Source organism: Ambystoma mexicanum, chromosome 3q, assembly GCF_040938575.1.
Source record: "Ambystoma mexicanum isolate Mex_15411 chromosome 3q, UKY_AmexF1_1, whole genome shotgun sequence".
Classification (NCBI taxonomy): Eukaryota; Metazoa; Chordata; class Amphibia; order Caudata; family Ambystomatidae; genus Ambystoma; species Ambystoma mexicanum.
Window position 1 is genome coordinate 230,192,522 of NC_090926.1, and position 17,218 is coordinate 230,209,739.

Consider the following 17,218-nt stretch of genomic DNA (forward strand, 5'->3'; position numbering starts at 1 on the left):
GCACAGCCAACTTGGAGAAGACTAGACCAAAGCTCGGTTCTCGGTTATGTATTCGTGTCAGAAAACATTCACATGAGGACAACTCGCCTAGAGGTCACCAAAATGATCCACAGTGACCGCGATATGGTTAAATTTAGATTTAACTATTGCACTCTGTGAACAAGCGACTTGGCAACACGTGGTGAGAACCGGAGCCTGCAGGATTCGTCTACATCTTCAAGAGGACGAAGTAACCCACATCGCATCTGATTTTCAGAATAAATCGGTGTCATCGGAATATCAACATCTCCTGATACAATTCGCGGAACGCAAACACAACCTGAAACACGCTGAGTTTGCTCCAAAACACAAATTCGACTTAGCGATACTGCAACGGAAAAGAACAATGCAGCATGAACTAAGGAAATTAGAAGGAGCTGATATTTATATCACTTGCGATTGTAAAAGAGTGATTAAATAGAAATACTAGAACTGTATTAAGTCGCACATGGCCGTCATGTTACAAAATGACTCGGAGCTTATGCTGTTGAAAATGGCAGATAAAAACTCCTCGGACTATTGGAGGTTGATAAATAACAATTTAGCACCGCAACACGCCTTAAAGGCAAATCTGGTTCCGGAAGTAGAGTGGTGGGCATTGTTTTATACAAACCTTTTCTGTAAAGATGCAGCAACTGAGGTCTGGAAAGCTCCCGTTTGGAACCATTGGGAGTTAGTCTTTGAAAGAGAGGACATCTTACACGCAATTAACGTGCGCGATTCCAGAGCCCCTGGCCCAGACGGATTCGCGAACTATACCATCAAGCGTAATCCGGACCTGTGGGCAGACTTTTGCGTAATTCTATTAGACAGAATTGTTAAGAGCCGTGCCATCCCAAAATCGTGGAAGAGTGCTGTGGTTGTACCAATTTTCAAAAAAGATGACAGAACGAATCCAAAAAACTATAGACCTATAGCGCTTCTCGATGTGTTGGTGAAAATCTACGCCACCCTCCTTCAACAAAAACTCTTTAAATGGTCTACGGAAACCAATCACGTAGACCCAAGACAAGCAGGGTTCGTAAAGGGGGTTGGGTGTGGATTGAACCTGTTACTGTTGAATCTGTTGAAGATGGAAGCACATAGCTCTAACACCAAGGTCTATTTGGCTCTAATAGATCTTTCACATGCTTTCGATAGCAACAACAGAGAGCTGATGTGGAAAAAACTGAGCATGTGGAATTGTCCCCGGAGCTTGTTGGATGCAATCCGAGAGCTACATTCAGATACCTCAGTCAAGATCAGATTGGATTCCAAAGGCACGCTATCTGCTCCAATTAATACATATAAAGGCGTTAAACAAGGCTGCCCCTTGGCAGCCATTATCTTCAACCTATTCATATCAGATATCAACGATGTATTCAATGGCGCAGCCACCGTTACACCCAAAAATCACGGCTCCCGTATTGATTATTTTGTTTACGCTGATGATCTTATTCTAATAGACTAGACACCTATAGGGCTTCAGCGTAAACTATCCTCAAAACCTACATAACTACTAACAGGCTTCACATAAACAAAAATGTGAAATTTTGGTTTTTGAGAAACTGTCAGGAAACAGTGGGAAAAGGAAATAATTTAACTGGTGCCTCGCCAAAGAACCACTTACGATCGTAAAAAATACTACCTATCTAGGTTTGAGGATTAGTGCGAGCAGAAACGATGCCCCATGGGACAAGGTGACTAAGAGCAAGTGTTGATTGCTGGCATGCCAAGCTATATTGATCAACAAAAAATATGGGAAATTTTCATTAAAGCCAACTGTCCTCTTTTTTCAGCAAAAAGTTGTGCCGGCACTTATTTATGGTGGTGAAAATGCCTTTGGATGCGCTCACGGTCTGTGGAATTCTCTTGAAAATATATTTTGGACCAGAGTGCTACACCTCCCCAAGGGAATCTCAACAGCCTGCTTACGGTTTGAACTGGGCCTTATCTCAATTCAAGCCAGAGTATCCTGGAACTTGTTGAGCCTGTTTAGAAAAACAATGTTAAAGGTACCAGTGTCTCAAGTTCAAATAATGCACAAACCAGATACGGACAAAGTGTACACAATCCTTTATAAATGGAATGTGCTATGTCTCGAAGTCTTGAAAGAGCACGACATTACTCTACAGACACTAATCGAAAATCCAGATCTGGCCAAAAAGAAGGTATGGAGATCAGACTGGATTAACACGTGACTTAAGATTCAAATCGAAAAATGATGAACAAGGTCCCTCGGGAAGCAAGAGCATATGGCCAGCTCCAAGCCTACTTAACTCGCTTTCCAGATCAGCATGCGAGATCATTAAATATGCAATTTAGGCTTAATGCGTTGGCAACTAAGGAGCATCTAGGAACTTGGTCTCAGTTCGCTGAACTAGATCTCGCATGTCGATTTTGCAGAGCTAATAAGGAGACCTTGAAACACTTGACGCTGTTTTGTCCTGTGTTTCAGCAGCAAAGAAAAAACATCTTTGGTCCAGTTATTAGTAAACATCAAACATTAAGTGTTGAGGACTGGTGGAAAGCATTGTTTGATGGGTCAAATAGATCAGTGCTATTTGCTTTAGTAATCTTCCTCCGAGTCCCCAAAGAACATCGAGATGCTGAGAAAGCAAATCTAGAGCTCAGTTAAAAAGTGGGACTAAATTATCTTTTATGACAACTTTGAAATGTAACATACTGTAAATTATGTGTAGAATGATGACTAGAAGACGGAAATGGGTAGGATGTAAAAGTGTGTTTTCTGTTTTTTTTTTCTTTTTTAAAGGTTTGAATAAACCAATAAAAATAAAAAATAAAGAAACAAAGTGCCATAGGTGAGTAGAGAGGGGAGAAGTGGGAAGAGTAAAACAAGTACAGCATTATGGAGCAGTCACTGGGCCAGCAGGTTACAGAGATGTTTTCAAATGAAGCAAAGGGCGCAACAAGTCTGCACAAGAACACAGTTTAAAACCTAATGCAAAAAGCACAGCTAAATTTGACTTTCAAATAAAATGCAAAAAGCACAGCTGAGTTTGAAATTACAGTTGGATTCAGATGCCTAGTGGTGGGTGCAGAGACCTAGTGCAATTGAGAGCATAAACATGGAGGACAAGCAGAGGAGGAGGGTGAAAGTCAAGAGGGTAAGGGTAGTTGGAAGGCGGGATCTAACCCATAGTAAAGGCGGTGGAAATGTCATGGTAGTCCGGAATTCAAAGAAGAGTGGGGTTGCAGCATCATGTAAGATCAGGTGCTGCGCTGCAGAAAAGACCCCAAGTAGCATTCTGGTAGCGGACAGGGTCATTAAGGGTGGGCCTTTGGTGAGGGGCCGGCTAAAGGCTGCCGGTCCCCAGTTGGTCAGAAAATGCACTCTGCAGCCAATGAGAGTGCAGTAGAAATAAAGCAGTTTACCAACACTGCTTTAAACAAAGACACAACGGCGGCAATCTTCGAAGTGCTGCAAGGTCTCAAGATAAGCAGGCACAATCAGGAAACATTGGAGATTTCATGCAGCAGGCAGCATGTGGGAGCAAGAAAGACTGCCAGGCAGTGTGATGGCAAAGCGCTGTTAAAAACAGTGATTTCGGCCCGTAATTAAACTATTTTCAATTATTTTCGTTTTTCGATGGAAATTGCTTCTTTATTCCCGTGGGGGTGCAGTAAATCAAGAGTGCACGTGCCTCGTGGAGGGGGCTGCGGCAGCTCGGCACGATCACAAGTCATGCAATGCAGGTGGTAAAGGTGGGTGGATGCAGGACCTCGTGCTCCAGTGTGCTGAAGAGGGATAAGTACCATCATAAAGCATATGAACACATTATAAAAACACAACACTATGCTTTAAATACACAATTCAAAGCACAGACCTTATTTAGAGCACCTAACAATATTTCTAGGTAAGTCATACCTTTGTATACACATTCAGTATAGGGCACACCTATTCCTAGGGAGTAAAACCATAACTTACTTTCAGATTACTTAACAGTAATACAAGGGTTGTAGACCCTGTCAGTAATGCAGTGACACTCAACATGGGGTCCAAAAGGTTTAAAAGCATTGGCTGCAACGTAGGTAGTGCAGAGATTCTAGGTGAACGTAGCTAGGGCACTGGGGCTCTCATGTTATACCTTCACCTAGATACCATGCACTGGATAGTCATCAAAATACACCCAAGTGTAACACATTTCCCACCCCAAATTTCATCTAGTTGCAATACATTGCCTGCCCCAGAAATACATCATAGGCTAGCCTTCCCATTTCTTCTAAATGCAATACAACAGCAAATCCAAGAGCACAGTGCAGGACAACATAATGTTATGAGTATGTGATAGTAATGTAGGAGTGGTATGGTTTTACCAGAGCAAAGTATTGGCTGTACTCCCTGCCCAGATCACCTTATCTGGGTGTAGCTGTAGGGTGTTCTGCCAGGTGTCCATGGGCGAACAGGAGATGGGAGCTGCCCAGAGGTGACCTGCTTTCTGCCTGTGGCCCTTTGACAGCCTTGCCCTGGGAGGGCCTCTGAAATGCAGCTGTTTCAGTCGTGTGGTGGGGGCACGGACCAATGAGAACCAAATGGGCTAGCAGAGGGAGTGGGGAAAGAGGGTCTGGGGGGGATGAGGTGAATGGGAGAAGGCAGAGGGAAGCAGTCTGAGAAGGCTGCCAGGACAAAAGGAAAGGCACACCCGACTGCCTTTAGCCAATTGCTAAGGGGTTGGGTGGTGAAAGGAAGAAAGACAGAAACAAAGGACTACTACACAAAGCCAGAGAACAGAGGATAGCAAAGGGGCATCATGCTGGTCCTGGAAGCAAGACTATGCAGCGCAACAGAGGTTCGAATCCTGGATCTCCGCTTAGAACCTGAACTCTGGTATTAAGCGCGTTACAAAAAAACAGTTAAATAAATGAACTCCAGCTGCAGCCCAGCTAAAAAAACAGATTGGAAGTCAAAGTAAAAACGCACACAAATCCCTCCAAAGGCCACCAACCAGCCAAAAACAGATTGGAAATCAAAGAAAAACGAACACAGATCCGTGGAAGGAGCTTTTCACTTACTTTGGGTGCCACTGCCGTGCCAGCATGGGGGGGGGCAGCTTTTCTATTACAAAGAGCGTCTCTGCCACACCATCTCGGGGGATTCTTTCAAGGGCTACCCCGAGCTGGTGTGGAGGCACCCTATTTAAATGAAGCGCCCTGATCCCGTGCCGACGCTGGGTGCTCCGGCATGGGACCGAGGAGCTTTTCATTTGAATAGGGGTCCGTTGCCACAACAGCCCAGGGCAGCCTTTAATTCCCCATTTCAAATTCCTAATCAATATAGTGATACATCAATCAATAATTTGAAAACCGACGCATTTCCCTATAATATGGGTCAAATATTGTCTGAGTTGCTCCTTTTTTGTTGCTTTCTTTGTTAGCCCAATGCCTTAATTGCTGGTAACGGGACCATCTATTTCTTGGATGTTGAATTTGAGTTTGCATCGTTGAATCCTTTTATCGTGCTACGGTGGTACCCCAGCTTCCTACAGCCCCCTTGTGTACCTGTTGTCAAACCCCTTATCTGTACGTTCTGGGTTAAACTCTGTGTTCTCATGGATTGGTGGGTGTGAACTGGGAGTGGGGGTGCTTATCAGCTCCCAGTTTACGGAGATCATGTCCCATGCTTCCATGTGCCCCTTGTCATAATATTTAGATACAACCCCTTATCTCTGACATTTAGGCAGCTACGGTTGTTTCCACAGGTATTATCTCCCAACAGATTGTTGCAGGACCACCCAGTGATTTTCTGACGACTTTTGCATCTATTTGGCTACAACTCTTATTTGTGCAGCCAGATAGTATTCCAATATATCTGGGCAAGACCATTCCTGCCCCAACTCCCTCCGCCGCACCTTCTGCTTGACACCATCCGCTTTCTGCCAATTCAGCGTTTCAGTCTTCCCCAAATAAATATCATTAAGAGGTCTTCAATATTTTTGAACGTTTTGGTATTGCTGAGTAGAACATTTTTAAACTGATGTATCGGACGGGGAAGGACATTCATTTTGGCAATGGCCTGAGACGTGCACCGTTTTCCATATTTCTTTCTTTTTTCGTTTTTTTTAATTGCCCTTATATATGGGTCATTAGCTAGCTGGGGGTCTCCCCCGTTGGTGTAATGTTTTTTTTCAACTTTATTCTTGGCCGAAACAATTTAACAGTCAAGTGACAGTGTTCACATTCATTGGAACATACATTCGGAGTCAAACCCATATATGGCATGCAGTACTTACAACATACGACAACAAGATTAAACAGCTGGCTTGGCATAGTAAACTATTCTGGCCGGGGCACAAGCACACTAACATCACAATGAAGGAACATTTTAGGTAGGTTGGAATTGTGCTAAGTAGACCCAGTATTTACACCAAATATCTTTTGGATTGCACGTGTTAAGCAGCGTGTTTATATAGAGGTCCTCCCAATTCTCAGCCCAAGTTAAGTCAGACATCCAGTCCTTACCAAGCGGCGGAGCCGCCTCTTTACACTTTTTCAATACACAACGTTTGGCAGTTAGGCGCCCAAGATTGAGAAAGGACCAAATTCTCCTCTCAAGAACCTTTCCCCCTACACCCCAAACAGAACACTCATGGCAGAGTATGGCGAGTGCGATTTCTGATCGTGTCTATCATTTGAAGCTAAGTTCAAGCAGAGTCGCATCTGCCCTTCCCTGCAACACTCTCCCCACTAGCACACTGAGGAGCCTGGGGTGATGAGATGGCCACCGACTTCGTGAGGGAGAAAATCGTCTGCACGGAGGCTCTGTTAAGCCTTGCCTCGCATTGGGTGGCTACCGCAACAAATCTGAATGCGGATTCAAGCCAGACTCACCCCTTTGCCTTGCCGGCCTGCCGGGCCACCACACAACTCTTCAAAGAAAAGGTAAGCAGCAGGCGAAAAGCTATGCCTCCAATCATACTGAGGTCATATCATGCTTATCCCCCTTCCCGGGTCATCAATCTAACTTACTCCGAGCACATCCTGACTCCCTCCCCCTCCCACCTACTCCCTCCTGTAACTTTTACCCACCTGTGCCTAAAAATGCTGAAAACCCCGCACCATGCCGCACACCGATCTATAGGCCCACTGCCTATGCAACCCCTACCAACACAAGCACCTGCACACCCCATGTCTAAACGTCCTGCAGATCGAGAGCAAGTCTTGGCTGCACAGTTGCCCACACCGGCTACTGCAGGAAATCCAAGCACGCCAACCGGTTTTCCCACGCTCCGTGCTAGCCATCACTTGGGCCATCCTCCATCCAGAACCCGGATGTCTCCACCAAGAAAGCCCCCTTCTCAGCCAGCAAAGTCTACATCTGCTCCACTCATGCGGCACATTCGCAGGCAAGCACTCTGACATCAAGACCCCCGTCCCCCAACCTCTCAAGCATCGCAACAATGTCCTGAGAGCTTGCGCTAAGCCCCGGCAGCGCCGCTCTCCCTCACAGGACCTATTTAACAGAGATGGCATGCTCAGAAGGCACACCTTGTTCCCAACGAGTGCTAAACCATGCCACCCCTGCCACTGGCCGGAAAGGACAACATACATTAACTTTGCAACAAAGACTCCCTTGCGTCTGACTAATCATGTAACAAATGAAAAATGCTCGCCCTACTAAACATGTTTTACCTCTGATTACTGTTGCTGTAAAGGGCCCTAAGCTTGTGCACACTCATTTTAAATGCGTTTATGCCTGTTGAAAACGTAAGTTATGCCCCCATCTGTGCCACTTCTGCTGCCTATGCTACTAAATCTGAGCCCACCGTTGCAAAAAATACTCTCATGAATGTCAATTCTGCTGCAACTGTTCCTAGAAAAGCTATCCCTTTCATGAAGAAAGGCATCCTTCAGGGCCATTGTCACCTCCAGTGCCAATTCTGCCAATGTCTCCAGGCCTGGTATCTGCAATGCTGCCAATGTCACCCCCCTCCACTCCCCAGTGACAATTCTGCTAATGTCTCTAGGCCTTCTATTTACAATGTTACTAGCATTGCCCCCAATAGTATGAACTTTGACAAAACCACTGCCCAGCTCACAAACCTCCTTGCCCCCCAAAACTGCCTCTACCTCCTACCAGCCCCAGCACGTTTCAGATCAACTCTCCAACCATACATTCAGAGATGTTCCTACCTCCACATTCCCAACCATGCTTAAGAAACAGGAGCAGTCCACGGCGCCCTTGAATTGCACCCGCTCTCTCCCAGCACATGCCCTAGACATTGACCTACTTACCCTCACACAACCTCGATGCCCTAGCCATCTCAGAAACCTGGAACCAGAACGCTTCTGGCCCTGTCCTCATGCTGGCCTGCCCCATTGGGTACACAATCTACTGAAAAGACCGCCTCAATCCAGAGGGGGGGTGGGGGTTGCCCTCATGGCCAAAGAGTCCTTACTTATCAGACAGGCCTCTCTGGAAGAGAAGAGCGATACCTTGTCTCTTAAACTGACCACATCACCCACTTGCAACATCACCCTCCATGGTCTATCGGCGTAAAGACAGAAATCGGGGGAAGGGAGTCATTCTTCCTTGTATTTTTGTTTTGAAGGAACAGTTTGTTAAACACCCTCCAAGCAGCAGGAGAAGGGAGCCATTCTCCTTAAAGGAGGAACTTTGTTAGTTACCTTTTTTTAGCTGTAGTGTGAGGGATAAAGGCAGGCTAGGACACAGAACGGTGGAATTTACTTTGACATTCTTACAGACCCTTTTAGTATTTAGTTTTCTGGCAGGGAAACCCCTCTTAGAAGTTGGGGATATTGAGGATCTTTTTCACCTTACAATAAGTCTATAACCAAAATCATGCCATCTTTGTGTCGGTCTCCTTCTTCGACACCCTTAAATTACTTACTTTGGTTCAAGATCCTGTTGCAGGAGGCCAGGAGCTCTGGGTGCAATGGTCACTTTTGATGTCTGGATTGGGTACAGATCAATAGTGTTCTATGCTCCTGTGAGATGGTTCCTGATGCTGGATGAGACCGACCACCACGAGTCCCCCCGATGTCAGGAGACTCCAGGACACGAAGGCAGCTAGCAATGACGATCATCACACTCCAGCTGTGGCGGGAGTCTCCTGTGGCAACAGCAGGCTTGTTCGTGGTCAACAAGCTGGAGAACTGCAAAGTCCCAAATTGAAACTTTTAACCGCAACCAGTGCACAGAAGAGGCCTTGGATGGAGATGGTCAGATCATAGGGTGGCTCAGGACACTTCCAAAAGCTCCAGAGAGCAGGGTCTGTGTGCAGGGTTCGAGGCTAGTTGGTCCCACTAGCCCAAAGTTCCGTCGAGGGTGGTCACAAGATTGGTGTAGAGTAACGGCTTCACTAGGCTGGAGGCAATGCTGGCAGCCTTCCATAGGTCTTCATCTGTCTACAATTCTTATTAGTCTTGGCTCCAGTTTCATGAAGAATGATCACAGGAGTCCTGCTTTTATCCTAGATTTGAGCTAAGTTGCCCTCAGCTGTGCAGTGTGAAGGATGTGCACCATTCAAACTAGCAAGGGCTGTCCAATCCTGAGCAGCCTCTTTCCCCATACCTTACCAACAACAGCCCCCCTTCCCCGGGCCACAGTGTGGATTGGGACCAGACATTCCTGGCCCCCACATCCGGCCAGATGCGGACACTGCTTCTCCATCTGGGAAAGCAGAGCCTTTTCCTGGGAAAGGGCTTTCCATATGTGTTATTTCCTCACCTTAGAAGGCAGGCAAAGGACAAGATGGTCAAATGACAGGGCTAAAAAACGTGTGGCATGATCTCTTTGAGCATATGGTACTCAAAATGGCTTCATGCGGTAAAAAGACGGCATGAAAATATCTCGTGCCTCCAGCCCATCTTGCACACGTCATGCAAGTAAAATGTTACCTAAAGGGATACGAAATATCCTTATGCACTTCACTTTAAGGTGACATGTGGAGTCTAATAAAGAATTTCATGAAGGGGGAATGGGGAACCCCGTTCTGGTAGCCTCTGGCACTGGACAGTACCCCCAAAATAGATGAGCTAAGCAAGGGAAGTAAAGCAAAAACACTTGACTTACCTTAAAAAGTCAGGAGCGGAATCGATCTATAGCAAAAATGTGTGGTCTTCCGTTCATGTTAATGCAGGCAAAGATGCAAAAAGAAAATCCTTCCTAAACCAAAGCACTTGTCTTTGGTGCATGTCCAAGGATTTTAAAAATAAACGAATAAATTAAATGGTGTGGGTGAGCTTTTTTCTTTCTGACATCAATCAGTTAGATGGAACAATACCGACGGCTTCGTGGCACACAGAGAACCACGTGACGTTCCGTGAAACACTAAAACCCCATCTGTTTCTTTATTAAAGCTGATGCCATTTGAGCAAATCTTAGCTATTCCCCATGTGTCCTGGTCAAGATGCCTCTTGCGTTGGACTCGCGCTTGGAGAACAACGCCACTGAACACGTATGTAGCGTGGGGCCTTCTCCTGTTCAATGGCGCGTTCCTGGGGAGTGTCCTGGTTTCGATTCCGAGCCTTTTTCTCTGTGATAAGATGTTGGCCCAGGGTCCTTGACATGGCATGATGAATGCATCGTTCTCCCCGCAGATGAGGACTCCGATTCCCGTGTTAAAGTCCGAGTGACGAAGGTGAAGCCTCACAGCCCCTTGCAGAAAGAGATGAAGGTGCGGGAGATGAGCCACGAACACCCGCAGCTGCAGCAAATCGAGAAAGTGGTGAAAGACCTGCTGGAGAAAGAAGGCCTCAATGCAGAAGGTGAGTGTGCCCGGACTATTCCTGCAGCGGGCTGGCAATGCACGCACGCACGCGCACACACACACACGCTTCGCTTTAAGCTGGGTTGTCTAACGAGCACAGGCTGTGGTTTCAAAAGTTCATATCCAGGCACAGCTAACGCAATGTACAGTACAGTTGAATATCCCCATGGCCGGCTGGAGCTACTTATTAGGAAGGGGATATATAGACTAGTGGCTTCGTAGCTAGCCAATGAACCAGGAAATCTGCCTTCTGCAGAGGTCGAAGTGGGTGGGAGCGGTCGGGAGCGGTGCTCTTATACTTTTTTATTTTTGAGTTTCACTGTTCCTATAATTTTATTTTAAAATGAAACCTTTCTGGAATAGTTTCATTTTAAAATAAAAGTGTAGGAAGAAGTTGAAGCTTGCACATCAGTGCAAAGCACTGAACATTTCCATAAACAGCAGGTGTGTTTGTTTGGGGGCTTGGATGGTGTGTCTGAGGGGGTGCAGCGATGGGGTTTGTGGGGAGCGGGGGCAGACCAGCAGGGAGCATAGTTCCACTCCTTTTTTTGGTACACTTCGACCAATGGCCTTCTGTTCCCAGCGGAATCGAATGTACCTCTGGCCAAAAGCCATGCTCTTTTTGCTTCCCTCCCCAAAATCCCCCATTCATTTGCCAACCCTATTTCCGGAATGAGTCCTTATCCGGGGCCTCGTGTGAATTCCTAGGCAGCGCATGATTAGTGTATCGAGGGCATCCCATCTCTCATGCACGTCTCCTCACACAGTTAGCATGTGTGCTCCATATGGTTGATTGCTGATCTACTCTCCTAAATCCTTCTAGTACAGTTCGGCTTGCTATAGAGCAAGGAGGCCCTAGATGGCGCTTCTTTCTTAAAATTAATGTTGAGTTCCCGAAACTTTGCGGTCATCCTCACTTGCGCAGCCGGCCGTGCACCCCTATAATATACTGGCATCCTGAACATGGAGCAGAACTTTTGGGCGCGAGCTGTGCGGCTCGGCTATGTTGCCTCAGGTCCCCTGTTGGCCGCGGCCAACTGGGCGCAGGTACCTATAGACGTACTTTTCGCCGCACCTAAAATGGCCCACCAGTGCCATCTAGTGGAATTTTAGAAGATCATCACGGACTCCCTTTTACAGTGCTCAGTTTACAGTGCCTTATAATGCATTTCAAGATAGTAAACATGACCGTAATAGCAAAGTGTAAATTAAGAAAAACACTCTTCCGTTAAAACACCCGTGATCCGAGAAACTGAGCGAGAAGATGGACCAGTGCAGTCTAAAAGTGTGAGCAATGGACCCGCACACAATAAAACATGTAGCTGGCGAACACAGAAGGTGGCCGCAGAACAGCTGTCCCAACATTCCAGGGAAAAATATACTTTACAAATTAATGTTCCCCATGGATTGCCATCATTCAAAATTACCACAAGAATGCACATGTTTGTAGTAATTGCAACGCACACCCCCGCATATGTGAGGAATGCTGACTTGGATTGTTGTGCGGTCTGGTGCTACACATCTCCTCGGCTGTTACCACACGTAATGTTTCATATTTAGCATGTGTGTATCGATTGGAGGCAGCGTTCTTAATTGTGAAGCTAGTTACGCGTCCCACACTTACTGCTGGTACATTTGCTGCAGTGAAAGTGAGAACATTGAAACGCTTGTGGCATGGACAGCGCCTACGCACAAGCCTCCCCCCCCCCCCAATCCCCCGGCGCAGCAAACAAAGGGCATGACACTGACCTGGAGGCTTAAGGATCGGTCTGGGCCAGGGGTTCAGTTCCGTTGTTCAGCTGATAATGTCTTCATCAAGTATCAGCCGAACAACGGAACTGAGCCCCCCTGCTTCTTCATATCTAAAGGGGGGGGGGGGTGCACCTAAAAATCTCACACAGGGGGCGGCACACCTGGGGCCGACACTGAGGCTGAACGTGGGAGCTCCCTGTCCTATCACAGGCATACGTCGCCTTGCCGTCTTTCATCGGAAATTAAATGCTTTCTAATTCTTATTGTAGCTGTCCAAGTGGCTTGACGAGGTCTAATGTAATTAAAGTTGAAATGCATCAATAGCCGATCAGGATTAAATTGGGTATCAACAGCTGACTGTTACTCGGATCATTTGCAGTCAATCGCCGAGACAATGTCGCGGCAATATTGCTGTAGTCAGCATTAATTGTGTATTTACAGTGTGCAGCGAAATGCCCAAACAAGGTTCCTGCGTGTGTTTGAAGAATAAAATGACTGAGAATCGGCCTTTGGAAAGAATTTAAGTAAGATTTGTTGCTGCGAGTTAGCATTTTCATTTTTGAGGTGGACGCAGGGGTTGAAGTTTTTGGCAGTGATGTAAGGTAGTGTCGGACGGAGGGCTGGGCGCACATGTCATTTGGTGCTATGGCTATTTGGAACCCGCTGCTAATGTCAGTATTTAGCTGCTGCGCCAAAATAGCCCTCACTCAAATCACCAGTGCCCAGTCGACTGCCGCGCCACTGTGGCTGTGCCGGAAGGAGGTCTGTGGCCACAGTGGTGCGGCAAAATGACCTGCGCCGAAACGTCGTGAACACGGCATTTATTAGTCTTTTTTGGATGTCGGCATATTCAAGAAACGGTGTTCCCCTTTGGCACGCCCTGCTGGCAACTGGGAACAGTGCACGCCGAAGCGGGGCCTACTCCCAAGGCGCTGCGGTAATAACCTGGGCATTTGTCCATCTTTGTACCATCATATTTGCTCATTCTCTTTGCCCCTTTCATATCCCACCCAGGAAAGGTGCAGAATGAGACGTGTCTTCCTTTTGGCATAAAATTTATTTTCACAACATAATAAATTCAAAACACAATTTTGTGAAAATAGTTCCGAAGGTGCGGCGACTGCTCTGTGTCCAAAACCTGCTTCCCCCTTTTCCGAAAAAAGTCCACAGCAGACCCAACTCCCCCAACCCTTCGTGTCTGAGCCCCGCCTGCCCCTGCAGGTGTTCCTGGGCAGGGGGAGTGCCGTTTATTCGGGGAAAGCTGAGCCCTTATTGCTACCACTAGACGCCCCTGCCGCTTAGGCCCCCAAGAGCTGCTGGTCCTGAGAAGAGCGAAGACCCTTCCGGCTTCCCCACAGCTCGTTCAGAGTATGCATCTTGCCATTGGTCGTCAAAACACTGCCACGCCAAAGGTGGGTTACTGCCCACCGCCGCTCCCCCCCCCCCATTTCCAACTTTACAATTCCAGGGGCTTTGTGCATACATTCCAGTAAAACAGATCCATCCCACAAATGTACTCCATCCTTCAAATATTACTCTGGGGATTTCAAATTGATCAAGCAGTGCCTGATCTGGGGGAAACCTCTGCCCCTGCAAAATTTCACCATTGCCCCATTCAATTTCCTTCTCGACGTCTCCACCGCTGAGTGGCTCTCAGCGCCCCTCCATTCTTGCCTCGGAATGATATCTGACCACAAAATCTCAGTTTCGTCCAGCAGCGCGGACGACTCCTGTAATGAAAACATCATCTCCCTCATTAAAGACCTCCTCCCCAGGCTTGTCAAATCGTTACCCCTAGGTGTATAATCAGGACATCCGGCTTTTGCTGCTTACCCAGAAATTTGTTGATATGCCCATGCAGCTGAGCCCATCTCATTCCAGGCACCCTGTGCCACCAAATCCGGTACTCGCCGGCGGTCAGATCCTCTCTCTCGGCCGCCCAGCTTGTCCTGGCCCTTGACACAAATGAATGCCCTACTACTCCTCCTCCGTGTCGCTGTTAGTTGGAAGGAGATGAGAAGGAACATGTTAACCCTACATTTTTTCCGGCATGATGCATCTCCTGAAACACCCCGACTTCCATCCCCCTATTTTCCTGATGGCATCCGGACCCAGGCCTACCTCAGCCGCTGATGTGGCTGCCCCTATCCTGAAGGAGTGGGTCCCAAACACACCTTCCGTTACCCCCATCTTCTCCAATGCCATGTCCATGACCCTCCTGAACTGGAAACGGCTCAAGGCCGACCTGTTCCTGTGCAAGAAAAGGAGACCCTGCACCCGCCGGCTGCCTATGCTGGAGGTATGTCGCCAAGCCCGCTACTGGGAACACTATGCTCCCTTGGATGTTATGGAGTGTAACCGTCCTCCCTTCCCCCTTCTGATCGGTCTTGGACCTTCTTCGATAAATGCATATCTGTCCTTCTGTTAACTGTACATCTTCCAACCGTAGAAACCCAGAGCCCCTACCATCCCTGTTTTCAGGCACAAGCTCACTTACTCTAAAGGCTTCAAAGAAAGCCAATGCGAAGGGTGCCGAGAACAAAATCCTCTCCAACTCGCTATGGCAAACCACCTGCAGGCATTCAATTAAACTGCAGCTTTAAAATATCAATGGGCCGCCTTGCATCTGGTTTCCCCTCAGCTTGTTTGGCCCAACCCCTCAACACCATCACAATGTAATGCTCCTTGGTGGTATTGGCCTTGCCCCCCAGTTTGAAATAATGCACTATTGCCGTCAAGTGATAAGCCATCCATGATCTGGTTTTCCCAGACCACCATCCCCATCTGACAAAGGCGCGCACCGGCGCTCCCCTCTGCCCATCCATTAACACTTTGTCTTGGAAGGCCAAGAACCGCTCCCAGTACCCCTTGTATCTCCTTGCGGTGCCAGGGGCCAGATCCGTGTGGATTAAAGAACTCAGATCACCCCAATCATGCCCTACCTCTGTGCCTTGAATGGGTTCATCGTCTTGCTTGCTTCTGGATAATTCCCCCGAAATTTCTCCCACTGCAAACGCGAGAGTCAGCGGCCACGTTTTTCACCCCCGGAATATGCCGCGTTCTTACTTCGGTGTTCAATGTAAGCAAGCTTTTAGTGAGTTCTCCGAGTAGCTTCAGTACCCTCGAATTGCTAGACGTCCCCTGATTGATTATCTGAACCACTGCCAAGTTATCTGACCAGGGCAACACATTCTTGTTATTCATTTCATTCCCCCACAACTTGAAAGCCTCTACAATAGGGAACATTTCCAGCAATGTGATGTCCCTGGTAAACCCCTCCTGATGCCACGCTGCAGGCCAGGCTTGGCCACACCAATTGATCCCCAAAATGGCCCCGAAACCGTGTGAGCCTGATGAGTCAGTGAATAGTTTGAGTTTATTGCTCTTGGCCCACTCCTACCTCCATAGCAAGACACTGTTGAATTCATCCAAAAAAAACCTCCCACGTTCTGAGGTCCTTTTTTACCTCAGTCCCTAGCCGCACATGCTGCGACGCGTGCTGCAAACCCACTGTTTTTTTTTTCAATATAACATTTTATTTGACATTTAACATTACAGAGGTACATCAGACATTTCATAAGATTTTTCTGTAATTCAACGCACGTTATGTTCTTAGTTTAGTCAGTCCTCCGCCAGTGTAGGCGGGGTTTGGGTGCTGGGTTCTGCTTCAGTTCAGTTTCTGGTGATATGTGGTGGGGAGGAGAGGTTCGTTTGCTGTGACACTTCCACTGTTTTGAGCTCAATACTCCTAGCGAACACCTTCCCTGCTGGGATAACCTTACCCGCAAAGTTAAGGTTACCTGCCAGTGATTGGAGCTCCCTCAGGGTAGCCTTGTCACTGCCCCTCAACTCCTTGATAATTTCCTTCTATTTCAACACTTTATCCCTGGGCAGCCTGCACTCCCCTGCGACTGAGTTGATCTCGATCCCCAGAAATGTCAGCTTTGTTAAAGGTCCCACTGTCTTACCCCTGGCCAACGGGACCCCCATTTCCTCCAATTCCTGGAACGTGCCCATGAGTGACCTTCACTTCTTTCCCGATGAACAAAAAATCATTGAGGTAGTGCAGGACCCCTACCCCTTGTGCCATCTGTTTTAGAGCGAATTCCAAAAAGGTACTAAACATTTCAAAGTAGGCACATGAAATGGCACAGCCCATTGGCAAGCATTTGTCATAAAAGTACTCCTTTTACCTTGAAGCCCTACAAATGATGGCTGTCCTTGTGAATCGGTAGTAACCTGAAAGCCGACTCGATGTCGGCCTTCCCCATGAGGGTGCCTCTTCCAGAAGACCTTACCAGCTCCACTGCATCGTCAAATTAGTAGTGGACCATGCACATCTCTTTGGCTATGCCGTCATTAACCAACTTCCCTTCGGGCAAGGAAAGGTGCTGTATTAGGCGGAACTGACCCTCCTCCTCCTCCTTGTGTCACCTTTGGGATTGGTACCCAAGAACATTTTCCAGTGGTGGAGAGAACGGGCCCACCACACTCCCCAGTTTTGTCTCTTTAGCCACCTTTTGTGTGACAGCCTCAGGCAATACCCAGTGCTGACTTCAAATTATCAGCTTCCCTGCTCACAATCACACCCTTGTAGGGGATCCTGAACCCCCACCTGAAACCTTCCCAGAGCAAATTTATTTGCATCTGCACTGTTTTGATATACAATTAGAAAAGGACTCTATCTATGCAGGAGA

The 17,218-nt window shown here is 47.4% G+C and overlaps 1 protein-coding gene across 3 annotated transcripts in view; it reads left to right on the top strand.

The window, feature by feature from the left end:
* Nucleotides 1–17,218, top strand: part of OS9 (OS9 endoplasmic reticulum lectin) — a 596,790-nt gene that overhangs the window by 346,261 nt on the left and 233,311 nt on the right. For 2 of the 3 annotated variants that reach the window (XM_069653613.1, XM_069653615.1), the window contains exon 11: nt 10,600–10,767. The exons of the other annotated variant lie outside the window; for it this stretch is intronic. In XM_069653613.1, the coding sequence (XP_069509714.1) occupies nt 10,600–10,767 (168 nt within the window). The remainder of the gene's footprint in view (nt 1–10,599; nt 10,768–17,218) is intronic. 3 annotated transcript variants of the gene reach the window in all.